Genomic DNA, 27,879 nt, shown 5'->3' on the forward strand with positions numbered 1-27,879 from the left:
CCAAGTGCCGTTCTGTGGTTTCTGGTACTGTGGGGAAAGGGGAGATGTCCCATCCATGGTTGTTCCTGGCCCCACCTCCGCCCCACACCTAGACCTGCCTCAGAGCTCAGATACATCAGGCCCAAGAGCCTTTTGGCCTTGGAACCAAACACACATCACCTGGCCCAGGTAAGGAAGAAGCAGTAAAAGATGGGTGTGCTGCTTTGGACACTTGAAATATTTAATAATTTTTGCACTGGAAAAAAAGACAGTTGAATCCTTTTGCTGCTGCTGGCGTAAGGCAGTCGGGCAAACTGAAGAGTCGCTTCTTGAAAAGGCAGGTCCGGAGCTAGTGACAGCAGGAAGGCACCGGCAAGCAGTCACTCCGTCTTCCCCGGAGCTTCCAGCCATTGGAACCCCAGCCCCGGGCTCCCCCTGAGGTAGGCACAGAGCACAGTCGAACGGACTCGTTTCACAGCTGAGGAAACCCAAGGTTCAGGGCACGGAGGAGCTTGCCAACAGCCAGCAGACAGTTCTAGAAGCAGAGTCTAGAGCTGTGCCGTCCAATACGGTGGCCACGATGGGGCCAGGGCCCTGTGCTAATATTTGGAGCCACTGAATAATGTGTATGATACAGTACCTGTTTTTTGGCTTTTATTAACGTGACTAGAAGGTTCAAAGTTGGGTATGTGTCTCGTGTTCTATTTCCGCCGGACGGTGCAGCTCTATATCTCGGCCCATGGTGTCCCGCCCACCATCGGAATTGCCCTGACACCCTAAGCGGGGTTTGGCAGCAGTTTGAGCCCTGAGGAGAGGATGCAGGAAGGCAGCAGGACGTGACTACAGGCCCTAGAACACCGCGCGGGTCTGGCCACACCGGTGGGGAAGGCACTCGGCCTCTGAGAAGCCCCACAGATAGTCCAAGGACGGCCACGGCGCAGCCCGGTCTCTGATGTTCCAGAAATTCTCTGAGCACAGGGCGGTGGCAGCACCCCAGGAGCCACCCCGTTCACAGCCCCTCGGGGCCGCGCCTCCTTCCGGCCACCTGCAGTGACATCTCCCGGCCACTAGGCGGCCCCAGACACGTGGCGTCACTCACACACTTTTCAAGTGAATCACCCCAAATTCGGTCAGCAGGGCCACCACGAGGAAGCTGCTGTAGAAGAGAAGCAGGCAGAAGCCGTAGACTTTGTTCAGCTGGAAGCACTGCAGGGGGACCGAGACCAGGGAGCAGACGAGGCTGAGGCCCAGGGCGCCCGCCAAGACCCACACCAACAGTCCATCTGGCTCCAGCTGTGGGGGAACAGAGGGAGAGGCCGGGTCACTGCAGCCACCTGATGGTCGCCCCCGCAGGGGCCAGTGCAGGACTATTGGGCCTTCTGGCCACGTCCCACCTTGAAGTTTCATGCTTTGAGCGACCTAGCTTGAGGTCATCTGTCATAGCAGCCCTAGGAAACTGAGACCGTCCGTTACATGTACATGTTCCATGCAGATGCTGCACACTTCTCCCCCCTACAGAAGAGCAAAAAGAAGTGAAATTGTCCTCTTCCCACTTCTCTTCCTTCCAGACTTAACGTCTGTCTAGCATCCACGGAAGAATGGACACTGGCCACCGTGCCGGGTGTTTGACCTGCACCAGCCAGCCTCTCACCTTCCCACCCCCCCCCCCCGCGAGGGGGGCACTATTACCCCCAATGCGTGGACGAGCAAACAATCACGAGTGCGTGACAGAGCCCAAACCGACGTCCAAGCTCTTGACCATACCCTATCCTGCCTCCCCACACAGTGACGGCTGCGCACATCCAGATCTGCACACCAACTCTGAACCAGGAACGGAAGCCCACACCAGGCAGTGTTTAAGAGCAAGCTGCGTCCTCCACCCAGCACAGCCCTGTGGCCATCCTTCCGTGGTGACTTTCCCTGAAGACCTTCCATGGTGACCTTGCCTGATGCCTTGTGTCCTACTTCATTAACAGGGGGACCATTTCCTAAACTCAGTACAAAGGCGGACACACACACACACACACTCCAGAAGGAGCAAGAGAAAGGAAGAAATAGGCCCCTCCGGGAGCCAACCCTAAAGCCTCATTATCTGGAACTCCCTGGGAATTGATCAAGAAAGTAACCTATTAAACCCAGGAAGAGTATAAACAAAATTTGCAGATGGTGTTTACCTTTTAGGAAAGCAAACTTTCCAGGGCACCTGGGTGGCTCCGTTGGTGGGACAGACTCTTGACTCTTGATTTTAGCTCAGGTCAAGATCTCAGGGTTGTGAGATTGAGCCTTTGCTTAAGATTATCTTTCTCCCTCGGCCCCTCCCCACCTCAAGAAAAAAAGATCGTCTATTTAAAGAAAAGAAAAGCAAACTTTCTCGGAGCACTGGGTGGTTCAGTGGTTGAGCGGCTGCCTGCGGGTCAGGTCCCAGGGTCCTGGGATTGAGTCCTGCACGGGGCTCCCCACAGGAAGCCTGCTTTGCCCTTTGCCTCTCTCTCTGCCTCTCATGAATAAATAAAACCTTAAAAAAAAAAAAAAAAAAGACGACTTCCCAAGCAGTCAGTAAGCAGCCATTTGCTTGTGGGTGTGGCCACCACCAAAGGCTGGCCCTGCTGCCAGCTAGTGACAAGCAGGCCACAAGAGGCGTCACTGGCTGAGCTGAGACAGTGGAAGCCCAGAGAGTGGGTGACCGGTCCCATTAACGTCGCCTCACAAGACCCCAAGTGCTCTCACAGGGTGGGGGCGAGGGGCTGCAAACCATACCCCTCCCCATCACAATCTCTCCCTCTCCTTTGGTCTCTGAATCGAGTGCTTCAGAACAGAGACGCCAGATGTGCAATGCAAACTGGCGGCCGGTGGGTCCAATGGGTGTCACCCTGTGCAATATTTGAGGCGAGCAAAAGTTCCCCTAGGACTCCTGATTTCTTCTCTAGAAAATCTGGAGTATCTGGCCACGTGCAGCCCACCTGAGTCCCCCAGGTGGTTTGGTTACCCTCCTGGCCCCTGCAGGTCTTAGGGTTTTCAACCTTGTTAGAACAGGCTTTCTCAAGCCACCTATCTACTTATTTTAAACTTATTTTAAAATGCAAATTTCCAGCCCCCTACCTCCTGAATTCCTGGGACCAAGGTCTCATGCTCCCCTAGGAAATCCTGGGGCATCCTGGAAATGTGACAACCCCCACTTGATGAGTCTCAGAACCTTCTCCAAACCTGCCAGGCTCCCACCTGCTATGGCTGCCTTAGTTTCCTCTCTCAGTCTGCCCTCCGTGGGCAGTGCTGGGATAAGATGTTTGGCCCGGCCCTCACCTCCTGCTTGCTCCCCAGGAAGCTTGGGGGGGAGACCATCACCTCCACTTCATGGGCAAGGAGACTGAGGCCCAGAGATGCCCTAACTCACCCACAGTCACACAGCAAGAGACTTGAGTGATGGGACCAGTACCTGAATCCAGAGCCCTCCTGCCCCTTCCCCAGAGCCACATCCCAGTTACCCTGTGAACTTGTAAGCAGCACGTTTTTTTCAACCCTGTATGCAAGATATTTTTAAAACATTCTACCAATCAGGCTCTTCCCAAATTCAGACAAGGCCCCTCCCCAGCAAGCAGATGCCTGCTGAGATGTGAAGTCCCCCACCTGGGGGGTCCACATTAGAAGGGGCCCCAGCACAAGTGTCTGGCCGCTCACCTTCACGTCCGTGTGGCTCCTGGAGATCTGGAGCAGGCAACCCAGCCCCACGCCCACCAGGATATCTGTGGCCCAGCTCAGGAAGTTTGCTGGAATGACACCCCGGCAACCCCAACCACATGCGTATCAGGCTGCCTTATATTCTACGCACCCTCACCCTCAAGACACCCTCTCTGAAGAGAGCCCTCCCAGTGTCAGCCCTTTAACGAGTGTCTCGTGTGCATTTTGGACTGAGTCTGGAAGGAGGGAATGAGGCCACAGAAGTGCTGGCTACCTGGTAAGCACTTGGCTTCCCTGTGGCCACCCATGGTCGCTTGGGGGACTGGTGGCAGAGCAGAGGTCAAGGCCATCTCTAGGTGTTGTTTGGGGGACTCTGCTCCAGGTGGGGCTTGTTCCTTCTGGCCCCAACCTGAGGGATCAGGAGCAGGTCCCAGTGGGTACAGTGGGCCCAGGAAAGCCCCATCCAGCGGGGGAGTTACAAACACAGGCTCACCTCACGGTCCCCGCCACCGTGCCACGCAGCCACCGCTTGGCACCAGGCTCACCCCACAGGCCCTTTCGTGTGGAGCCAGGGGAGAGCTGGACTCCAAGTGCTTTCAAGGAATATTACTTTAATTCACAACCAGCAACACCCACCGTTTGTTGGGCACACATCCTGTGCCAGGCACCGTCCTGGGTGCCTTACCCCACCATCGATCTTCATCCCAACTTGTTCTGAATTTACCGAGATTGTTGGGGTGCAGAGAGTAAGATGTGTGCGAAGTCCCAAGGTCACACAGATGGCACATGGTGGTGCCAGAACTGGAACCCAAGACCATCTCCTTTCAGAGCCTCAGGCTGCTTGCTTGTCCTTGTCTTTTCTATAGAGACCAGGGCAGGTGGCAAGTTACAGTCTGCAGGCCCATCTGGCCCACTGTCTGCTTTTTTAAATAAAGCTTTATTGGAACAGAGCCACGTCCATTCATTTCTGTACTGCCTATGGCTGTTCTCACGCTATAACCGCAGAGTCCAGCAGTTGCAGAAGAGGTTGGTGTGGCCCACAACGTCTAAAATATTTACTCTCTCTCTCTAGGGATCCCTGGGTGGCGCAGCGGTTTGGCGTCTGCCTTTGACCCAGGGCGCGATCCTGGAGACCCGGGATCGAATCCCACGTCAGGCTCCCGGTGCATGGAGCCTGTTTCTCCCTCTGCCTGTGTCTCTGCCTCTCTCTCTCTCTCTCTGTGACTATCATAAATAAATAAAAAATTAAAAAAAATAAAATATTTACTCTCTGGCCCTCTGAGAACAGGCTTGCCAACCCCTAACATTGAGGGACCATGATGTCTCTAAGCAAGAGGAGGCGGGCATCCCGTAGGGCACACAAAAGCTCAGCATGGGGCATCTACTGAAAATGCCACTGCCACCCACTGAGTGCTTGCCAGGTGCCTCACATTTCTGTCACCTCGGTCAGTCCTTATGACAACCCATCTGAGGTCAGTCCTCTCCGCACCCATCTTACAGATGAGGAAGCTGACACCCCCGCAGCTGTATAACCTGCTCCAGGTGTTAGAGCAAGAGCCAATCCCGGGAGTGGGCCACAGAGAACAACGCTGGAGCCTGTGCCACCAGTGCCAAGGGGAGGGCAGCCCCACAAAGGATACTCAAGATGATGCCGCCGAAACAGGCAGAGAATGCCATCCGTGGGTACCCCTGGCGGGCCAGCGTGAAGTCTGAGAAGGCATCTGTGTGGAAACGAGAGATGGCCTTGAATGGAGAGTGGCTCCCCCCGGCCGTCCTTGGTCATTCACCCCTTATTGTTACCCACAGTCATTCAGTCAACAAAAACCGATGAATGCCCATCTGGGCCTTGCACTAGCTAGCTGTGTGCTGTGGCCACAGCATCCCATGGTACAATTCCCTCCTGGATGCTTTTTACCCCATTTTTTCCCACCAGGGGCAACTCTGGGTGTGACCTACCATTACTGCTAGCATGCACAGCAACTTTATACAAATTCAGAAAAGGTGCCCAGAAAGGTGAGTGGAAGGAGAGCTAGATTTTAGCCCCCTGACTCCCTGTTTGGATGCTCTTGTGCAGTGCACAACTTAGCCAACCCAACCTGGCAGCTATAGTTAGAGAAGGGGATATGTACGCATGTGTGAATGCCTGTGTATGTCACACACCCATGTACACATTCAGCATGGTTGGCTGCAATGGGCTCCATGTCCTGCCTGAACTCTGGGGAGCCACGTGTCCACACATTAGAGACTGGGGGAAAGGCTGGGGCTTCTGTAGTCCCCTGGCCAGGGTACGATCCAGGCCATCTCACCGCGATACCCAGTGATGGTCATTCCAAAACAACAGTGGGCCTGTGCACATGTGCTCTGGGTAGGGGAGCAAAGAGCGGGAATGTGGCTGCACTCATCCCAGAGCCCCACCGGACCCCGAGTCACCTCCTATGCTGTTCCCCCAGGCCAGCAGAGTGAGCCCCAGGACAGTGTTGCTCAGCCTGAAGACCACTCCCAGGGACCGCAAGATGTTCACCACCTCTGTGGCGGCAGCGTTGATCCACAGGGCGCTGGTCAGGAAGCCCAGGAAGGCAAAGAGCTGGGGAGAGAATTGGTGCTGATGGGACCAAGGCCAGTCCCCAAAAGGGATATGGTCCCCAACAGGGACACGGTCTCCATTCCTCATCAGTAAATTGGGCTGATCACAGTACCTACCCTCTGAGATTGCCATGAACATAAATGAGTTAATAGGTTCAGGGAACACATCCTAACTGCTCAATGAAATGTTAGTATTAAATGTCAGTATTAAAGAGCTCGACATAGCTCTCTTCAGCTTCCAGTCTAGGGACCAAATGCTGTCCCATGACCATAGAAAGAAACTGCATCCCCAGGAGCAGAGACTCCCCATCCCACCCAACCTTCCTCCAGGCCCAGGCCACTACCCCTCTGCTTCCTGTCTGTATGGATTCACCTGTCCTAGACGCGTCACAGATGCGGCCTCACACAACACGTGGTCTTTTGTGACCGGCCTCTTTCACTCAGCATTAGGTTCTCAAGGGACATCCATCTTGGAGTGTGTGCCAAGACTTCAAAAACCAGTAAAAACACCAGCTGAACTTCTCTAAATCACCAATTTGTTGAAAATTTGACCTCCTTTGGGTTGACACACTCAGTTTCTCAAGATGAAAGCTACGAGTTTTTATCAATAAATAGTAAAAAATGAACATTTTAGTTGAACTTTCAAGAGTAAATTCTGAACAAACTGCATATCTGCTTCTCCCTCTGCTATTCGCCCTGTGTTCTCTCCTCTCTCTCTCTCTCAAATAAGTCAATAAATATGTAAAATCTGAACAAACTGCCTAAAAGTTCCTCAGAGTGCTGCAGGGTGGAGAAAATGGAAAAAAAAAACAAACCTGCAAACACCAGACCGTTCCATCCCTGGAACCTGGCTGTTAGAAACACAGGTGTTGGACACCTGGATGGCTCAGTGGTTGAGCATCTGCCTTCGGCTCAGCATGTGATCCTGGGCTCAAGTCCCACATCAGGCTCCCTGCAGGGAGCCTGCTTCTCCCTCTACCTATGTCTCTGCTTCTCTCTCTCTGTGAGAAAAAAGGAAAGGAAGAAAGGAAGAAAGAAAGGAAGAAAAGAAAGGAAGAAAAGAAAGGAAGAAAGGAAGAAGAAAGAAAGAAAGGAAGAAGAAAGAAAGGAAGAAAGGAAGAAAGGAAGAAAGAAAGGAAGGAAGGAAGGAAGGAAGGAAGGAAGGAAGAAAGGAAGAAAGGAAGAAAGGAAGAAAGAAAGAAAAGAAAGAAAAGAAAGAAAAGAAAGAAAAGAAAGAAAAGAAAGAAAAGAAAGAAAAGAAAGAAAAGAAAGAAAAGAAAGAAAGAAAGAAAGCTTCCTCGAGAGGGCAGCAGAAAAGAAGCTGGCCGTTCCTCAAAAAGAGAAACCTAAGTCTGACCCCGCAGCTTCACCCAGGAATACACCAAGAGAAGCAAAGCCTCTTTCCAGACACGAATTTTTACACAAATGTCACAGCTGTCTTCCTTGTAACATCCCTGGAGTAGAAACAACCCGTGTCCACCAATGATGAACAGATAAAACGTGCCGCATCCGTACAGTGGATGGTAGTCAGCCATGAAAAGGAGGGACTCGCTAATCCCTGCCCAGTGCATATGCAAGGACCTTGAAAACATGATGCAAAGTTGCAAAAAACCACATATCATATCCCATTTATATGAAAAGGTCACCAACAGGCAACTTCACAGACCTGGAGAGCAGACTGGCGGTGGCCAGGGGTGGGGGGGAAGGTGCGAGGGGAGCAACTGTGAATGGGCATGGGGTTTCTTTTTTGGTGTTGAAAGGCTCTAAAGCTGATAGTGGTGATTGTTGCACAACTCTGTGAATATAATAAAAACCACCGAATCCCATACTTTACATAGGCAAATTGTATGGTATGTGAATGACATCTCAATAAAATAAAAGCTGTTACCAAAAAGAGAGAGAGAGAACCTCGAACAGTTACAAAACTACTCAAAGTGAATTTAAAGACCCGTCATCATGGACAGTGATTACTGGCCTGGCTGCCCCAGGGGCACGAACCGGACATCCTCCTGGGAGATTCCAGTGCCCCTCAGCCCCACCTTGGAGTGCTAAGGATTCTTACCCAGTGAAACCTGGGAGGCTCGCTGTTGGAGGTGGCGAAAAAGGTCACGGCAGCCACGACTGTGCCCACAATCACCACCACGGCCCAGACCGGAACGAGGCCACCTATCTCATAGACACCATCTGCAGAGAGGCAAGAAAGGGAGCTGGGACTTGGCACCGCCTCAGCTTGGCCCCAGCTCCCAGAGGACGCACCCTTTCCCCAGGATGGGTGGGAGGGCCTGGTGGAGAGACCCGGGGACAAAGCTCACTTATACTCAATTGTTTGGACATACAGTGTCCCCAGAGCTATCCCAGACACTTCAGAAGGACAGGGAAATTAAAGTCAGAGCCCTTGCCCAGAAGCTAGCCATATTGGAAAGAAGGCAGACGATAGACTCTCCCCAGCCTTCTGCCATGAAGGTAGGATGGGAATGCTAAGCCCACTCACCACCACTGTTCCCTCCCAGGCCCATGGCAGACATCACTAATCAACCATCATAGTGACGCTTCTTCGAACTGAGCTTCAAGGCAGCACCCTCCAGCCAGGCATGGCCAATGGATGGGCATCACTTAGCTAAATGAGCTGTACAGCCAAACCCAACCCTTACCCCCTGGTCCTGGAGCCCAGCACCTGCTCTCTTGGTAAGTCCACTCCACAAACCAACCCATTAAAAGTTATAAAAGTTCTGGGGGCACCCACGTGGCTCAGTCAGCTAAGCATTTGACTCTTGATTTCAGCTCAAGTCGTGATCTCAGGGTCGTGGGATCAAGTCCTGCATTGGGCTCCATGCTCAGCAGGGAGTCTGCTTGACATTTCTCTTTCCCTCTCCCTCTGCCCCTCCACCCCCAAAATAATAAATGAATAAATCTTTATTTTTTTAAGACTTATTTATTTATTTGAGAGACAGAGCAAACAAGCACACAGAGGAAGACGGAAAGGAAGAAGCAGACTTTGTCTCTGCTGAGCAGGAAGCCTGACATGGCACTTGATTCCAGGACCCTGGGATCATGACCTAAACTGAAGGCAGATGCTTAACCAACTGAGCCACCCAGGTGCCACAGTGAATAAATCTTTAAAAAAAAAAAGTTATGAAAGTTCCAGAGGCTTAATATCAAAACCTGAAAACCCTGCAGGCAGGCAATATGGTCCAGAATTCTCCACACAACCCTTTTCAACACTAGGGAATCAGTACTGGTCTCAAAGGCAATGGATGGTTTGGACATCCCAGACACTTTATCAAGACTTTCCTCTTATTCTTTTCCAGTCTAGCTCATTGGCTGTCCAATGTCAGCTGCCATAAGAATTACATGAGGGAGCTGATACACAAAGTCGTGTCCACCACACATTGTGTGAATCGCAGGAGGCAATTTTCACTGAACACATTTCTGACCAGTGGCACTAGCTTTGGAACCTGACACCCGAGCGTGGGCCCTTTCTCTGTTTTTGCCACGCCTGGGGGAATTTTAGGAAGTGGCTGGAGTGTGGGGTGGTCGGGAAGGGCTTCTTCAAGTACTGAGGATGTACAATGAGGCATAAGCAGAGAGAGGGTAACAAGGGCTGCAGGGGAAGAGGGGAGAGCTGGGTGGGAAGGAACCAAGCAGAAGAGACTAGAGGATGATGAGGCTGCCTTAAGGATGGCTGGTGGGTGTGGACTTGCACCAAGAGGCACCGGGGAGCCATGGAGGTCTTTGAGTGGAGAAGTGACCACACCATAGGAAAAGCAGCACTTTAGAAAGATGGCCTTGGGGGTCTCCTAGAGAGGGAGGAGGCTGGGAGGCTCTGCTTAGGCTCAGCCCAGAAGGGGGTCACAAATGCTTTAGCCTGAACCAGTACCTCCCCAGTGTGGACCCGTTATTATCAGATGGTGCTGAACGTGGACAAGATGCTACCACGTCAGAATCCCATCTCAGGCGAGCGATTTCTCCTTCAGAGTCTCCATTGGTGCTAATAGGTCTGTAACGTCTCTAACACCTGCTACACGCCCTACGGAGCAAGGGCTCCTGGCTCAGATGCGTTATTTTTATTTTTATTGAATTTATCTTTGTAGTTACCTTGAATGTATTGGCAATGAAGCCAATTTCCTATCGGTGCAGGTGTGATAGTTTCCTTTTCAATAAATTTAAGTTTAAAAACAGCAGATTTGAGAAAAATGTCAAATAGAATAGTATATGATGGGAGAAAAATCAAGAAGATGGCTCGTGAATGACTGATGCTTGGGAGTCCACTCTTTTAAGAAGTCACAGAGATGAAAGTGAGTCCCCGGCAGTGCCCCTGCCCGGGGGAATGAAAGCCACACGAACCAGACAGCTGGCACCCCTAAGGGGGCACCCTTCTCGGCTCTGGGGTCACTGGAGCCCTGGTGGGCTCTCTCAGAGTGTCCCGCCTGCCCCATAAATCTGGGAGGGGACCCACAGGGAGTTTGCTGACCTTGTTACAGCAAAAAACGGCGTGCCCAGCCATGCATTTGCCACCAATGCCCTACTTCCTCTACCTCCTCTACCTCCAGGTGGTGCTCAGGAGACAGAGAGGAACAGCAGCATGAGATATTAAAGATAGACAACAACAAAAAAATAAAAAAAAATAAAGATAGACAACAGGAAGAGGCAAAGCAGCAGGAACTGGAAGACGCCTGGCAACGCTGGGCATTTCTTGAGCCAGAGCACGTCAGAAAGGGCAGAGACAGCCTGGAACCAACAGAACAACCTCCAATCCCCCAGCCAGGCGCTCCAATAGGCAAGGGAGGGGGCTGCCCTGATGCCCACAGTGGGCACCCCCACTACATCAGGGCGCCCTTCTCAGCTCCAGCCGATCCTGCCTCAGGAACGTGGCCCGGATCTTGAGAAGGCCAGACCTGCCCTCTGATGTGGAATCTGCAAACACTAACGCAGGCGACGGAGCAGAGGCTAGACTTGGTCCAAGGGCCAGCCGTGCACAGCCTCCATCTGCAGCCAGTGGCGCTGGGCCACTGGAGCGTGGGCGGCTGGTGTCCCTTACGGCCCAAGCGGCACAAGCATATATTCAGCGCCTGCTGTTTGCCCAGGATTCTGCCTCTAGCCCTGGGCCCAGGTGTGGTTGAGAAGAAAATTCTGGAATGCGGGGAGGAGGAGGAAGGTGGGCTAGCCTGGGGGAGGGGATACTCACAGGCCCCCGACTGCAGGGTTAGGGCCAAGACCAGCGGGCTGATCACCAGGTGCAGGCAGTTGAGGGGCCGCTTCCAGTTCCCATCCTCCTTGTCGGGATCCACGACGGGGATGGTGAGCAGCAGCAGAAACTCCACGGGCAGCTGTCAAGTGTGCCAAGGCGGGAGGGTGTCACCAGGGAGGTGCGCCAGGCTGGAGGCACCCTGAGCTCAGTTATGCAAGAATGTGGCTCTTGTGGCTGAGGCACGGGCTCTGGGCAGGCCCAGGCCAAGCGCCGGAAGTAGTCACCTCCTACTGCTGGAACACAAGCCCAAACCAGTGCCTTCCGCAGCACAAATGTATTCCCTTAGAGCTCTGGGGAACAGCGTCCCAACACTGAGGGGTTGGCAGGGCCACGCTCCTGTTCCAGCTTCCAGGGCCACCTGCACTCCTGGCTCGTAGCCCCCAGTCACTCCCAGCTGGGCTTCTGGGATCACATCTCCTCGGACTCTGCCCCCCTGCCCCCTGTCTTTCCCTATAAGGACCCTTGTGATGACATCAGGCCCACCCGGATAATCCAGGAGACGCTCTGCATCTCTAGACCCTCATCACACCTGCAAATCCCTTTTGCCATGAAGGTAACATAGTCACATTTCAGGGGATCAGGACATGGACATCTTTGCGGGGCCATTACTCAGCTGACCAAGGCACTTCATCCACCAATCCTGACCACACAACCCCGTGCATAGGAACTATTATTTTCCTCACCTTCTGGAAAAAGAAAGCGAGGCTCAGAGAGGGTAAGGAATATTTCCAAAGACACACAGAAAGGGACATGAAGCTGGAATACAAGGCCGGCTCCGATGGACTCCACACCTTGTGGTCCCAGCCAATAACTAAATTAACAATAACATGGATGGAGCCCTCACTACATGCAAGCCTCCGAGACATCATGGGTTCACCTCCAAACCACCTCAGTAAAGTGCATGTCGCAATAAAGCGAGTCAAATGAATTTTGTGGTTTCCCAGTGCATATACAAGTTACATTTACATGACACCGTCTAGTAAGTGTGTAGCATGGTGTCTCAAAAAATGTGCATTCCTTAATTAAAAAATACTTTATTGCTAAAACAGGCTAACCATCATCTGAGCTTCCAGCAAGGTGTATGTAATCACCGATCCCAGATCACCACGACCAATATAGTAGTAGCAAAAAGTTTGAAATATTGCAGGAAACACCAGAATGTAACACGGGGACATGGCATAAGCAAATGCTTTTGGAAAAGTGGTGCCAGTGGACCTGCTTAGTGCAGGGTGACCACAAACCTTCAATCTGTAAAAGACGCAGAGTCTGCGAAGCTTAGTAAAGCCAAGTGCAATGAAATGAGGCATGGCTGTTTGGCATCGTACTCGGCCTTTCACACATTAGTTTTTATTAAATTGTCACAGTGACTGTGAGAGGCCTGCTACTGTTCACAATTCTTCAATTCCTTCCTGCAACAGAGTTAAACGCCCACATACTCTGTCAAGTGATTAGAGTCTGCAGAATATATTTTCCTGCCTCACTGATGAGGCCAGGTGACTAGCTCCAGCCAGTGGGCGGTTGGGGAGTGCGATAGGAGTAGAGACTTAAAATGTGCTTGTGAAGTTTGCTTTGGCCTCTTGTGCCAAGACAAGGGCACACCCTCAAGTACCCAGTGACCTCAGAATGAGATATTGGGCAGAACTGAGCCTCCAAACACAGCCTGAATGGAGTACAGTCCCTCCAGACAAACGAGAGAAAATACTGTCACTTGTACATCAGGGCGATTTGGGGGGTTGTTTGTTACACAGCATTGTTGCCTCAACAACTTATAAATACGACCACACCAGAAGGAAGGCACTATCATTCTCCGCATTTCATAGTGGAGGAGACTGAGGCTCAGAGAGGCCCAAGGTCATCATGCTGCCAGAGCCAGTGTGGAGTACAAATATAGTTCCATTATTTGCCCCCCTCTCTGACTGAGGAAGCCTAAAACCTATTCATGTTGGTCACTTCCAGTTACGTCCAGGAGGAGATAAGGGCTGTGAGGTGAGACCCCTGCCTCTTTTGTTCTGGGTGGTGGAAGGCAGCTACAGCTGTGCCTTCTATAAACTGGCCTGGGCACCCCACTAGGATCTAATCCTCAGGGAACTTCAGCCCAGGAAAGCAGCAAATGGTCAGAACAATCCAATCTTGTCCTCATTTGAACTCCCCTTGACCTACTCCCTCATCCCAGCCCCAGGGCCCCCCTCACCAAGTCAGGAGGGGTTCCTTCCTCTCTCTCTCTCTCTGTCCCAGATGCAATCCTTCCTCCATGGGGGGCAGGGCAGGCCATCAGCCAAACTATAATTCTATTTCCCTATCAAGTCCCAGGTCATCTATTCTGAGAGGGTCTCAGCAGACCCTGGCCCCTCTCCTCTCACTGAGCTGGAGATGGTTGAGTGGCCACTGTCCTGCTGCTGTCACAGAACCCTGAGCCTGGCTCCAGGGTCCCCCCTCCTACCTTGAACACCTTGAGGACCCTCCAGGACACCGGCTTGTTCCTCCACTTCCTGTAATCCAGGGGGTTGAGGGCCTGGGCCAGGAGCTGAGCCGTAGTCTCCTGGTAGAAGAGCAGCGGCCGGTACTCTTCACCTGGGAGTACAAGGGAGAGAGGGACACGTGTCCAGGGCAGGCTCAGCCTCCAGGAGACCCTCTCTGCTCCCCCAAATCCTGCCAACCCTCTGGAAGAAGGAACAGCCCAGGGTCTGGCTCAACTGTTGTGCAATAGGAGGTGAGGCTGCTTTCATGGATCCCATCTCCCCACTCCGTGCCCCCAGCCCTGCCCTGGTGCCCCCACCCTCGCTGGGCAGAGTCCAGACTCACTGTAGTCATAGCTGTTGGAAGACACTGGCTCCTCCTCAGAATCTGAGAGCATTTCTGTAGAAGAGAGGGGTGTGTGACACGAGCCAGCTAAGGGGCCTAGACCCTCCTCACCACCAGGCCAGGGCAGGACCCCTCAGGGCCAGGGCTGCTCTCAGGGTGCAAGTGTCTGGGCCCTCCAGACCTTGCATTTCTCAGCAATCCCCAGGAATGCTCAGGATTCTTATTGAGTGAGAGAGTCTAACTCAAAAAACATCTTCGGATGTGATGATGTAGCTACAAAGCCAAATTTAACAAGCGTATTTGAAGACACAATTCAAACATTTGCTGACTTCCATTTTGTACTTTTCAGAATTTGGACCCCATCGTATTTTTCTTTTTCAGTCTGAAACTTTTCTCAGAATTCCTCAGCCTGAGCCCAGCAAAGAGGGGCCTAAAAGGAAAACAGTCCTTTTCATTACTAGTCCCCATCCTGCCTTTGTGTGACTTTAGGCCCCTCTCCAGGACTCATTTCTCCTTTTCCTCCATCCTGATGGGCTACGATGGGTCTAGAAGACAGCACAGGCGTGATCTGTGCTGAACCCTGAAGGGTCAGTTGACAGAGGGGAGGAGAGGAAAAATCACAGCAGACTTCCTGTAGGGGGAGTCACTGGCACCTGCATGTTGTTCACGGGTCAACTGTGTATGTTCGTACGTGTGTTGTATATGGATTTGCGTATGTGTGTGGTATGTACGTATATATATTTCTGCATGGGTATATCTGTATGTCTGTGTCGTGTAGGTATGTGCCTGCACCTATTTGTGCACACATGTATTTGTATGTGTGTGTGCTATGTAGGCATGTGTGTTCGTGTGTACACATACTGGTGTATATGGAGGCATTTGGGCTCAAACCCGGGGGAAGGGGGATCATGTTGCCCTGGAAAGAGCATGGAGGAGGAAGAGCCGGTGAAACCGGACAAACTGAGGATGAAAGTGAAATCAGCACAAACAAAAGTATGCAGGTAGGACCCTCGTAAAACAAGCAGAAAAAGCACAAAGAGGAGATGGACAATGACGTTGGCCTCCAGAGACGTAAGGGAGTAGTGAAGGGCGCAGAGGGTGCCAGTCCCCACTGGCCTCCCTTGGGAGCTCAGTTCAGACCCTTACCTGGAGTACCTGGCATGGAGTAGACCAGGGATCTCCTCCGCTGCCATCGGTAGATCCAGGTGCAGAGAACCACAGTGAGCACATAAAACACGTACAAGCCTAGGTAACCTGCAGACAAGGGTGCAAGCCGTCACCAAGTGGCGTCCTGGCACAGCCCCAGAGAACAAGCACTGTCAGTTCTATTGCTGGTGCCTGGTGGTGGTGGTCTGTGTTGGCCTAGCCCAGTACCAGTAGGTAACTGGCCATTTCCTAGAGCGCCCCCCCCACGCCCACTACCCTGCTTCTCCTTGGCCTGTCTTCCCTTCCTGCTCCCCATAATCTGGCAATCAAAGAGGTAATACCTGGCACAGACAGGGGCCTCCAGGACCCTTTTCAGGTGCTAACGGTTGGTGTCCCGCTCTGTGCCCTGAGCTCTGGCTACACTGGGTTTGGCTCAAAGGGGCCTGATGACAAATCAGAAGGCAGCAAGAGACAGTCTGTGGTACTTTCTCCAGGCTGCCTCCCTGGTGTGGGGCCCTGTCCCAGGCAGAACCTGGGATCCTCTGTGACTGTCACCTGTGCTTGGCGGCACTAGGTCTAAGCCTCCTGTCCTCGCTACGCTCTGGCCACCATCCCCCTGCCTCTCAGGGCTCCTACTGTTGCTGGTCCCCGGCGGATCCCTGGACATCCCTGCATCCCAGTGTCCCTCGGTGGTTTCCATAACCCTCTGTGAACTGTGCCTCTATCCATGGATCACGAGTGGAGAGTGTACACTGCAGGGACCCTGCTAGCCACAGTCAGCAACCGGGCTACACTGCTTGTTAAAATGTGACATTTTGAAAATCCAGAGCATCACCCCAGTCTCCAAAACCCTACCCTTTTGGTTATCTCAACCATATGTTCCCCTTTTTGGCTCAAGCCAGCTTTGAGTAGTGTTTCCCTCACTTGGAACCAAAAGTGACTCTGTCCTGCTGGCCACCTGCCCGTGTCCTCCCCACCCCGCCCCCCGGCCTTCCACCTGCCAGCCCCGGGATGACCCTGCCTAACCCTGTGGCTGCTCACCCAGGGCCCATGCCAGCGTGACCCTGCCGAGGTAGAGCGCGGTGAAGGTCAGGAACACGGCTACCATGTAGAAAATGATGTCTCTGAGAAAGGGCCTGGAGGCGGCGGTGAAGGGGCGCAGGATGGCGATGCCACCGGCCACCACGGTGGTAACCAGCACACCAGCACCTGGATGACGAGACGCCGAGCTCAGCCCGCCCCGTGGCCACTCCCGCTGCCCCACCGCCTGCTCCTGCTGCCCCCCGCTCTTACCAAACAGCGCCCCAAAGGCCAGGCCGGCTGTGCGCGGATCCGAGAAAGCCACCAGGGCGCTGAAGATGTCAGGGGCGCCGTTCCCAAACGCCAGGAAGGTGACGCCATGGGGGGAGCATGTCAAGGGGACACAGAGCAGGGGCCCCGGCCCGACCTTTCCGGGGCCACGAGTCGCCACCCCGTCTCCAGCCACCCCTCCCGCCGCCCTCCGGCCTCCAGGGCCCAGGCCCAGGACTAAAGGATACTGCCACATTGTGGGAGAGCCTGAGCGTGGTGGAGATGGCAGACAAGTTAGGGCAGAAGCTACGGAGGAAAAGCAAACCGTGTGCCTTCACGGCCATCCTTCCCCTAAACCGGGGTCACCCGAATGCCAGCCTCCCGGGGACTCTGTTCCCATCTACAAGCCGGATGTGAGCCCAAGGCCACACTCACAACTTTGCCGCGGTGACTCCCAGAATCAGAAACAGGTAAGACAGCCAGAAAGCCTGTGGGGGGTAGGGGGTGAGGGGTGAGGGGGTGCAGAGCGGGAAGGGAACTGTTAGGTCCAACTTGGGCCACCAGCCCCATTCAACCCCTAACCCCTGGGCCAGGGCCTCACATAGAGTGTGATGGCCAGAGGGAGGAGGTGAGGTGGGAAGATGCAGAAGATGCCTTCGAGGTAATTCAGGTAACCCCCTTCGCTGTGGCAGTCAGGGGTGGTCCGGACGAAGTCACAACGGTCAGAGACATTCAGGCTGCACACCTCACGACACTGCAGGAAGGGATGGAGGGGGGCGTCAGGGGTCAACACCCTGAGGGCAGCTGGACCAGGACCTTGTAAGTAGCTGAAGACCACCTCCTTCAGCCCGACCCCTAAGCACCCCCAACACCCTCCAAGTGTCAACTGTGCACTTTAATTTTTTTTAATAAACTTGTTTACACAAGTAATTCATGAATACGTCTTTGTTTCCCAAAACAAAAACCAAACAATATATAAAGATTTCTAAATTTCCCTTTCTCATCCCTACCCCCCATAATTCCACCTCTGTCCAAAATTCCTACCACAATCAGTTTCCAGGGCCCTGTACGGGCATAACGACCTTGTATATACAACCTATTACACAGTTGGTTTTGTTTTACAGAAATGGATCCACCTCAAATCTCTTGTTTCTACAATTCCCTTTTACCACTTCACCTATATGCCATCTATTAATATATTGGTACATGTAATGATGAAGAAGGTGATAAAAGTCAAAGCATTATGAGTAATTTCTATATGTCAGGCACAGTGCCAGGACCTTAAAATGTTATCTCAATTAATCTCACAGTCTTGCAAGGAAGAGACTATTATCACACCCCCTACACAGATAAAGAGACTAAGGTCATGTCCTGGGTCCCCTCAGTGGTAGACAGGGTTGGAATCCAATTGGTTTGAGGTTCTAGAACCCTGTCCTTAACCATCACACTCCTTGTGGACTCCCTGTAGAGTCTTTTTTTTTTTTTTTTAAGATTTTATTTATTTATTCATGGGAGACACAGAGAGAGGCAGAGACATAGGCAAAGGGAGAAGCGGGCTTCCCGTGGGGACCCCAGTGTGGGACTTGATCCCAGGACCCCAGGATCATGCCCTGAGCCAAAGGCAGATGCTCAATCACTGAGCCACCCAGGCATCCCTCCTGTAGACTCCTTTAAACATCAGGGGAACATTTCATGCTCTGAATGACACATGACAGGCAGCCAGGGGGGAAGGGTAACATTTCCCCAGGGGTGGGCATATCGCCTCTGATTTTTTAGTATTCCCAGCAACAAACATCCTTTCACATGACTCTCTGAGTGCATGTGAGGATATTTTGAAAAGGAGAATTCCAGAAGTAAAAGTACTGAGTCAGAGTGCATCATAGTCTGGGTTCCCCCAGAAACAAGAATTTATGAGTAAGTACATATTTGGGAAGTGTATGAAATACAAGCATCACAATGGGGCCATGGGAGGAGGAAGGCCAGTGAGGCCAGAATGGGACAGCCCTCCCAGGGCTAGTAATCCCAGGGGCAAGGGAGCTGTGGTATTTATACACCGACTCCTATCGGACATCAGGTGAGGATGCTGAGGAGGGAGATGCCGATCCCCCAGCACTTCCTGCCTACCATGCTTATGGGCAGTTCTGGAAAAAGATGCTGGCAACGAGAAGTCAACAGAAACCCACCAAAATGGTAGCATCCAAAAGATATGGGCTGGACCCATCCCTCTTGCTAAAGGACAAGTAGCTTAGACATTTGATGGGTTCTGCCAAAATACACTCCCTCAAGCCTCACTTACACACACTCGCACCTGCACCTGCCACTAAGCCTTGTCCAGGCCGAGGTGGTAGGAATCTCCTCACTGTTCAACTGCAAGTCCCTGGTTACTTGTCAGCGCCCTTCTCCTGTGCTGATGGCCATCTGTATTCCTTCGACCTGCCAGCCTCTTCTCTTGGCATGTTTGCTTCTTCTTATTGACTTGTCGAAGCAGCGCTCTATATAATGGATATTTATCCATCGTCATGTCATGCATTTGCTTAAGCATTGCAAGGGAGGTCCCTCCCCCTTCTCAAACTTTCTGTTAAGCACTTTGTAAATACCACCTCACGCCATTAGGATAGCTACTATATAAAGCAAACAAAGCCAGAAAATAGCAAGTATTGGCCGGGATGGGGAGGAATCAGAGCCCCTGTGCACTGCTGGTGGGAATGCCAAGTGGTGCGGGGCTGTGGGAAAAAAAAAAACACGGTGATTCCCCCCCAAAATTGAAGAGAGTTACCAGTACAGGGATGTAATGCACAGCACGGTGACCAGTTAGAGCTGCTGTCTGGTAGGTATGAAAGCTGTTAGGACAATATATCGTAAGAGTTCTTATCATGAGGGGAAAAATTTTTCTCCTTTTTTTAAAAAAAAATATCGGGGCACCTGGGTGGCTCAGTGGTTGAGTGCCTGTCTTCAGCTTCATGACAGGGTCCTGGGATTGAGCCCCGCATCCGGCTTCCTGCAAGGAGCCTGCTTCTTCCTCTGTCTGTGTCTCTGCCTCTCCCTCTCTGTGTCTCCCATAAACAAATAAATAAAATCTTAAAAAATAAACAAAAAGTAAATAAAATATCTATATGAGATGAGATATATTAACCAGGCTTATTATCACCGTTTTACAACATATGTAAGTTAAAAAAAAAAAAAAAAAAACATATGTAAGTTGACTCATTGTGTTGTAGGCCTTACACTTGCAGAGTGCTGGATGTCCATTCCTTCTCAGTAACAGTGGGAAAAAGTAGAATTATCCTATGATCTAGTAAATCCGCTTCTGGGTATATACCAAAAAGAACAGAAAGCCAGGTCTCAGAGAGAAAATGTGCATGCCCATGTTCACAACAGCCAAAAGGATCAGAAGCCACTGGAATGTCCCTGAGGGATGATGAATGGATGAACAAGATGTGGCATATCCATACGGCAGACCATTACTCAGCCTTTAGGGAAGGGAGTTCCCACACGTGCTACACGGATGAACCTTCTGGGCACCCATAATAGAGAACACTATGCTCAGTGCAATAAGCCAGTCACCAAAACACAAACACCCATTAGCTCTATTGATAGGAGGTACCTGGACTAGTCAAACTCCTGGAGACCTGAAGCAGAAAGCAGGGGTGGGGGGAGGAGGACATGGGGAGTTCTCATTTAATGGAATCTCAGTTTTGCAGGATGGAAGAGTTCTGGACGTGGATCGCGGGGACGGCCGCATGACAGTGTGAACGTGCTAATGCCACCGAACAGCACACAGAAAAAGTTCACAGACAGTGAATTTTATGTTATGTATATTTCACCATAATTTAAAGAGAAATAACTGTCAAATCGTGGGGCTCCACACCCTTCAGCCCTCTCTGAACTCCCACCAAGAGATTACTGGACTCTGAACTCTCTGGCCATCACCCCAATCCTGCCCCCTGGCTCTCTGCCGATACAACACCGAGCCTGCTGAACTTATGGCCCCTGCCGTCCCTTCGGCCCAGTACCCCATTCCATCTTTGTCCTCATTAATCCATGTTCATCCTCCAATCCTCAGTTCCAGATGCTTCCTCTAGGAAGTCTTCCCTAACCACCTCCAGCCTACTGGTAGATCCCCCAGTTATAAATTCTCACCACCCCAGGTCCTCTCCTTCCAAGTACTTATGTGTTTTGAAATCTCCAGTTATTTGTAGGATCATAGACTTGTTTAGTGTCTACCTCTCCTGCCAAAGTCTTGCCCAGGGCCTGGCACACAGGAGGTCCTCATAAGTGTTTTGCCACACACTGTGTTGGGCACCGTCTCACTCAGTCTTCATGACAGGCCCCGGAGGTCGGCACAATTCTGTCCACTTAACAGATTAGAAAACTGAGGCACAGAGAGGCAAAGTGACTTGCCCAAGGGCACATAGCCCACCCCTCAAACTCAGCTCTGCCTGAAAGTTCCTAGTTGAAGCTCCTGGGGAAACAGCCCAACTCGGCAAGGGTAGCCTCTTCCTGCCTGTTCTCCTTCCATCCTCCCCATCCTCAGGGTCAGCCAGGATGGATGCAGGGAGACACTCCCACCCCAGCTTGTCTCCATCTCCCTGACAGCAGCGTGAGCTAGCAAGGCAGGTCCCCCAGTCAGCCTCCAGGATCACATGCCTCTGCATCCTCCCTGCACCCATCCTGAGGGGGTCATGCCCACCCCACCACCACCCCTGCCAAGGCCCACCACCACCTGTCCCCAGCTCTCTGCCCTGGGTGGTGTAGTTACATGGCACTGCTCTGAGTCTGGGGTGGGTGACTTTTCAGCTCTTCCCTGTTCCATTCTCATCCTCTTCCCTGAGTCACTAAGGACACCCAGGGAAATATTTGGCCCTCTCCTGGCTCTGGCCAGCTTCCCCTCCCTAAACCTTAGCACCCTGATCTACAGCACAGAGATGTTTAGACCCATCTCTGGAGGTTTAGGGGAGAATTTGTTGAGCTTGACACAGCGCTGGCCTAAGTGCTCAATAACTCAGAGATTATCTGGCACAAGCCACAGACTACTGCAGTCTTCCTGCCCCGAGGAGCATGCCCCTCTCCTTGGAGAGGTTGCAGTGAATTTTATGACCACAGTAACCACAAACCACTTTCTCTTCTATAAAATGGGTATAATGACCTGTTCACCAGCCTCTGAAGGTAGGCAGGAAGGTACTTTGCAGCCCCACAAAGTTGGCATGGGCACCAAACACTCAGCCCTTCAGGTCAAGTGGGGGGTGGGAGGTGGAGCCTGTTATTCCATTCTCCTGGGAATGGGGACTGGAAGGATCTCCAGGCCCTTGCAGGTGGAAGGGACTCCAGAAGGTCATAGTGAGCAGTCCCCTGCCTTCAGTCTTTAACTCAGGCTTCACTGTGACCTGTCCTCTGCTTACAGACATCAGAATGGCATGATTCAAGTTCCCACGGCCTGTTTCAGTGATCTATCCCCTCTCTGCCTTGGGAGGAAGACTTCCTGCCCCTCACCAAGATGGTCCCACTCTTCCTCCCTCCATACATCCAAGTCAACAGCACCACTATCCACCCCCCAATCTCCCCAAAATCTCTCTTCTACTCTACCACCATGCCCTTCTGTCTAACCCATCAATACCTGTCGCTCATTGTGCCACCAATATTTATCTTAAATCCCTCCAATCCCTTCCTATCCCCAACCACCACCACTCACCTAGATAACTGCAAAAGCCCCCCACTGGTCTCCCTGCGGCCACCCTTGCTCCTCTCAATTCATTCTCCCTAGAGAAGCCAGAGAGCTCCTTTGAAGAGATAAATCAGATTTTGACATCCCTCTGCTCAAAGCCCTCCACGGCCCCCAACTATTGTAAACAAACATCATCTCCTAGTCTCAGCCTATAAGCCTTTTGTAATCTGACCACCAATTACCTCTTCATCCCCATCTCCTCATCTCTTAACATTCTCTCCCTCATTCACCTTGTTCTAGCCATTCTGGCCTCCTCACTGCTCCAGGGGCATACTAAGCTTGCTGCTGCCTCAGGGTCTTTGCACTTGTTAGTCTCTCCTGGAGACAGACTAGCAAACTTGCCTGGAATGTTCTTTTTCCAGATGTCTGTATAAGTGATTTTCCTTTTTCCATTCAGAGCTTGGCTCAGAGATCACTTCTTCACAGAAGCCACCTGTGACCACTGACTCTGAAATCATTGGAAATACACCTTCCCCATCACAGCTCCCACCCAGAGAGGTAATTGGAAAAACACTTACCATTTTACCACCTGAAATTTATTACTGTGCTTCTTCCATCCCCCCAGAAGACTGTTAGCTCCACGAAGGCAGGGATCTTTGTTTATATTGTTCCCTGGTAGACCCCAGGGTTCAGCTCAGTGCCTGGCACATAGTAGATGCTCAGGAAATATTTGTTGATTGGATGAATACACCCGCACCTGATGCCCTCTTCTTACCTGGATGCTCACATCATCCATGGGTGTCTGGTTCACACCTGAGGCTGAAAACTGGGGGCCGATGTGGGCCTCTGTAAGTGAGCCCCTGGCCCCGGACACCGTCTCCACCATCAGCAGCACACAGAACAAACTCAGTACCCGCTGCAGATTCAGCTGTCTGCTGGCCATCAGCCCCCAAGGAGGCCGGCCCTCACTCTCTGCTTCCCCTTCTGCAGTGTTTCACTTCCAAACAACCCGTAGCTCCGGAGGCCTGTAGAGAGTGAGGTGACAAGGAGGGACAGCGTCACCAAAGAGCCTAGGCCTGTGCAGGAAGGGACTGAAAAGTTTTTCAGTTGAGGAAACTGCCCTCCCTACCCCAACCCTACAAAGGAAAGCCAAGTGTAGAACCACATTCCCGATGGAGGCTCTGTGGAGGGCCCCAGGCTCCCTCCCCCCGCCACCCCCCCACTTCAGCCTGCGGATTAGTTATGCCCTCCTTCCTAAGTACCCGATAGTGTCTCCATGGAGATGCAGGCCTCTCCCACCCACACCCACCCCCTAGCCTGAGACTGGAATATCCGGGCTGGAAGGATGAATCCTGGGACTCCAGAGATTTCAGCTCCCGGGGGCCAGCTAAGTGAAATAAATACCAGAAGCGGGCAGTGGTGGGGAGTTGGCAAGCCCTCAAAACTACTGAAACATATTTCTGGGGGTGGACTTGGCCTTTGGGCCACCAATTTGAGACGACTAAGCAATGCCATTCTGGGTCTTACAGTGAGCTAAGCACTTATCACAAGATGACCTCATTTAATTCCTGAAACCGGCCAAGAGGAGGGACTGTTATTATTTCCATTTCACAGATGAGCAAACCTGGGCCCAGAGCCAGGTCCATGTCCTCGCTCAGCCATTGTGCCTTACATCTCTCCTCTAGTCCTCAGGACGACCGTGGAGGTGTCATTGTACCTGCCTGTCTTACAGAGGACAGGGCTGGGCTCAGAGGAGTTCCCTAACCTGCCCAAAGTCACAGGGCAAGGAAGTCACAAAGCCAACAGCAGCTCCTCTGATGGGGAAATCAAGGTCTAGAAGGAAGTGAGTTGCTCAAAATCACACAGGCTGTTAGCAGCAGAGCTGAGCTGGATTCTAGCGTCTGCCTTTTCCCTCACTGGCAGGGCAAAACCAGCTCCAGTCCTTCCAAAGACCTCAAACTGGAGGGAAAAAAAAAAAACCAAGTCCTTGGCACACCGATTTTGTTCTTTGGGCTCTTCCACCTGCTGTGGACGAGCACATTTTGTTTTTGCCATCAGCAGACACAAAGTTCAGAAAACAACGTTATTTTTTTTTTTTGTAATTCTTTGCATAGTTATTTCTCAATGACCTGAGGGCAGGAGGGGGTGGAGAAGGCCCCAGAGGAAGAGAAGAGAAATGGAGGAACAGAAGAGGCCTGTCCCACGGCTCTTTTCTCACCTGTTAACTTTTCCCTCTTTTGATGGTTCCTGAAACTTGGCACCAGGTTTCCACTTCAGCCCGGGCCACGCAGGAGCTGTGCGGCCTTGGGGAGGTCACGTCACCTCTCTGAGCTTCTGATTCCGCGTCTGCAAAATGGGGACAAATGCTGGCCCGTCGGGGCATACAGTAAGAGCTCGATAAATGCTTGCACCTCAGGTGTCGCCAGCTTGGAGATGAGGACGTGCCCCCTCTGGTGGCTGCCGGTTCCCCGTGCTCATCCACAGGGGAGCACTCACCGAGCGCCCGGCCAGAGCAGGCGGCGCGGACGGGAGGCTGGGGCGGCAGCGCTCCCTGCGGCTGCACCGAGCAGGTGCTCGACCCCGGGGCGCCCGGGCGCTGTGCCCCGATCCTCCGCGGAGGCTGAGCAGTTGAAGTCCCGGCGCCCTGGCGGGCGAGAAGCCTCCGCTTACCTCGGGCCGGGCCTGGGACCCGCCAGCTCCGCGCCTCGACCGCGCCGAGCCTCGCGGCCTTCCCGGGCCCCCGCCCCGCCGCCGCGGACCGGGAGCGCGGAGCACTTCCCCGGCCCCGCCCCTGCCCTGCCCCGGCCCCGCCCCCGCCGGGCTGGCCCCGCCCCCTCCCTTAAAGGCACAGGCTCCCGCGCGGCTCTGGGAGGCCCCGGGGCCGGGAGCGGGGGGCGCGGGGGCCGTGGTGTCCTCCCCACCAGCCACTTTCTTGCACTCCAGTGCCTGTCGGTTCGGCTCTTGCAGCTCAAGCGGAAGCTGAGATAAAACCTAGCGGGTAACGACGGCAGGAGGCTGAAGAGGGAGCGTTAGAGGATGGAACTAGGGGTTTGCGCCCCGACGCGTCTGGGGATGCGCGGCGAGCCCCGGTGCTGGGGGAGGTCCCCGGAGGGTCCCGCGGGTCCCGCCCCACCCCCAGACGGTCGGCCTGGCCCCCCTGGAACGCCTCGAGTTCGCGACTTGCTGATGGGGTCAGCGCTCCCCTTAGTGGTTCCGCTCTTAAAAGAAGCACCTGGCAGCAGGGGCAGACGCGGAGTCGTGCTGCACTCACGCCCCGTCCCCGGTTCCCGCCTGCGGGGGGCCGGGGGGCAGGGCAGCGGGCTGGGCCTGCGGCTGAGGTCCCCTCCGGGCCGCCCGGCTCCCCATCAGCTGCAGGCGGCGACCCCACTCAGCCTCCAGCCCTCGGCCCTCGCACCCCTTTCTTTCTTCGACCCGAACTCCCGACCGGGCCCGGGAAGGGCTCCCCAAGGCCTAAACACCCTGCCACTTACACACGGCTGCACCCCTGCTCCCCCTGAGCTCCCTGCCCCGATGCCAACTTGGCTTTTCCACCCGACAAACTCTTACTGCCAGGCCCAGCTCCAACACAGTCCTGCACCCCACCCCAACCCCACCTCCGACCCCTTCCCCCAACCGCCAGGGCCCGCACCTTCCCAGGTGCCTTGCTTTCAAAGACCATACCTCCAGTTACCCTCTCTGTACCTGATGACACTGAGGTCCAGAACGTGCAGTATTTGGAGTCTCAGAGCGTCTGGTTTCTGTGCAACCCTTGGTAAACACACCCCCAGCCTTATTTTCCTTCCCTGAGAAATGGGGATTTTAATAGTACCTACCACATGGGGTCCTTGCAAGATGCAATCCTACACTGTGTGTAAAGCCCTGGGCTCCCTGCCTCATGGCTCAGTAAATACTCCCTCCGTGGAAGGCACCATTGCAGCCATTCATTATTCCATGAATCCTGCAATACAGGGACTGGCATGCTTGATCCCCGGCCAGCTGGGAGCCCATCAGAGCAGGGGGCAGGCCAAGCTCACCTGTATGTAGGTACAGGCAGCCAGCACAGTGGTGCCCACAGCTAGTGTCTGTAGGGGTGGGGGGATGATTGCTCCCCAGGCCACCCACTACTTGGGGAAGTAGCTCCAAAATTGCTGAGTGTGGAGCCAAAGTCCTTCCTTATGGGGCCCTGACCGGTACTTGGTGGCCCAGCCAGCCTAAGAACTCAATGTCACCATCCTAGTTCAGCTGGACTAGCGGATCATTATCTCCTTGTCTCCCCCCTCACCCCCCCCCCCCGGGGGGCAGTTGGGGGATGGGGGTGGAGAGGAGGTGAGTATGTGTTGGGAAATCCTAGGAAAGAGCCAAGGGAGGAAAATAATTTTGGGGGACAGACACAGAAGACAAACAGGGCCTGGGACAGAGACTCTGGTTTGCTCTTGCCCTGGTGGACACTGTTCAGAATCAGGGCCTATTCCCCCATCTGGGGAAGGCCATTTTGACATCACGGGGTCATCATCATATGAGGACCTTTGAAGTCACCCAATCCAGGTTCAGATCCCAACTCGGCCTCTTACTGGCTACTCGACCTTGGAAGAGTCATTCACTCTTTTTGAACTTCACTCAGTGTCCTCATCTGAGAAATGGGGTTATGAACGGCACCTGCAGGGCCTGCCTGGGAGTGTAGTCAGGACGCACTCAGATCATATATGTAAACCCCGTCACCTGCTTTTTTACAAGAACCTGGTTCTTGTAAAAGCTGAACACATGGAAGCTGCTAGTATTATCATTATCACTGTCATTATTATCGCCGAAGGTAGAAGGACCTGACACACAGTAGATGAAAATGTTGACTTTGAGTGAAAGATTTCAGGCTCATACCAGGTATCGATAGCTCCATCCTCAGAACAACCACATTTATTACACATCGGGGTTTCTGTCAGTCCAGAATTTGGGAATGGCTCAGCAGGGTGGCACTGGAGCAGGTCACTTATGTGCTTGGGGCCCCGTAGTGGCTGGGCTGGGGAGGCCACGGGTGCCTGGATGTTCCTCTTCTCCACGGGGAATATTGGGGCGTCTCCGTCGGATCTCTCTGCACAGGCTGGTCTCTGGGCTTCCTCTGGGCCTGGCAGCCTCAGGCAGCCGGACTCCTCCAATGGCATGGCCAGGGGCTGGGGCAGCTCAGACTATGCATGTACAGGTTCCAGGGGACAGGGCAGCAGCTCCATTGCCTTTTATGACTTAACTGTGGAAGGGACACTGTGTCACCATGTCACACCATAGACACAGGTCCACTCAGATTCAAGGAGAGAAAATGGATCCCACCTTTCAGGGGGAGATATGTCAAAGTAGTATCATAGGAAGAGTGTGTGAGGGATGCCTGGGTGGCTCAGCGGTTGAGCGTCTGCCTTTGGCTCAGGGTGTGATCCTGGGATCTGGGATCGAGTCCCACGTCAGGCTCCTTGCATGGAGCCTGCTTCTCCCTCTGCCTGTGTCTCCG

The 27,879-nt window shown here is 53.0% G+C and overlaps 1 protein-coding gene across 4 annotated transcripts; it reads right to left on the bottom strand.

The window, feature by feature from the left end:
* Positions 1-196: 196 nt before the first annotated feature.
* Positions 197-25,164, bottom strand: SLC8B1 (solute carrier family 8 member B1). Of its 4 annotated transcripts, none has more exons than XM_072722887.1 (17): positions 25,056-25,164; positions 24,604-24,731; positions 23,161-23,410; positions 17,325-17,477; positions 17,159-17,211; positions 16,971-17,029; positions 16,727-16,831; positions 16,475-16,642; positions 15,434-15,541; positions 14,288-14,341; positions 13,926-14,056; positions 11,423-11,564; positions 8,300-8,421; positions 6,085-6,238; positions 5,295-5,375; positions 3,655-3,719; positions 197-1,272 (listed from the first exon to the last, which is right to left on the bottom strand). In XM_072722887.1, the coding sequence occupies exons 3-17, from the start codon at positions 23,326-23,328 to the stop codon at positions 1,075-1,077; spliced, it is 1,761 nt and encodes a 586-aa protein (XP_072578988.1). In that variant the 5' UTR covers positions 23,329-23,410; positions 24,604-24,731; positions 25,056-25,164; the 3' UTR covers positions 197-1,074. The 4 variants fall into 4 exon arrangements, with proteins under 4 accessions (XP_072578988.1, XP_072578987.1, XP_072578990.1 ...); XM_072722886.1 differs by having other exon boundaries at positions 24,882-25,119; XM_072722888.1 differs by lacking the exon at positions 197-1,272 and adding an exon at positions 1,286-1,491 and having other exon boundaries at positions 24,882-25,119.
* Positions 25,165-27,879: the final 2,715 nt, after the last annotated feature.

This window comes from Vulpes vulpes, chromosome 10 (genome assembly GCF_048418805.1).
Source record: "Vulpes vulpes isolate BD-2025 chromosome 10, VulVul3, whole genome shotgun sequence".
Classification (NCBI taxonomy): Eukaryota; Metazoa; Chordata; class Mammalia; order Carnivora; family Canidae; genus Vulpes; species Vulpes vulpes.

What these genes read in the sequence shown, in the direction of transcription:
- SLC8B1 (XM_072722887.1), bottom strand. Translation starts at nt 23,328, where the DNA reads ATGGCCAGCAGACAGCTGAATCTGCAGCGGGTACTGAGTTTGTTCTGT. An exon ending in TTCCAACAGCTATGACTACA is followed by an intron (nt 14,057 to 14,287) that starts GTGAGTCTGGAC and finishes TTGTACTCCCAG; the next exon opens with GTGAAGAGTACCGGCCGCTG. An exon ending in TTTCGGCGGCATCATCTTGA is followed by an intron (nt 3,720 to 5,294) that starts GTATCCTTTGTG and finishes GCTGGGCCACAG; the next exon opens with ATATCCTGGTGGGCGTGGGG.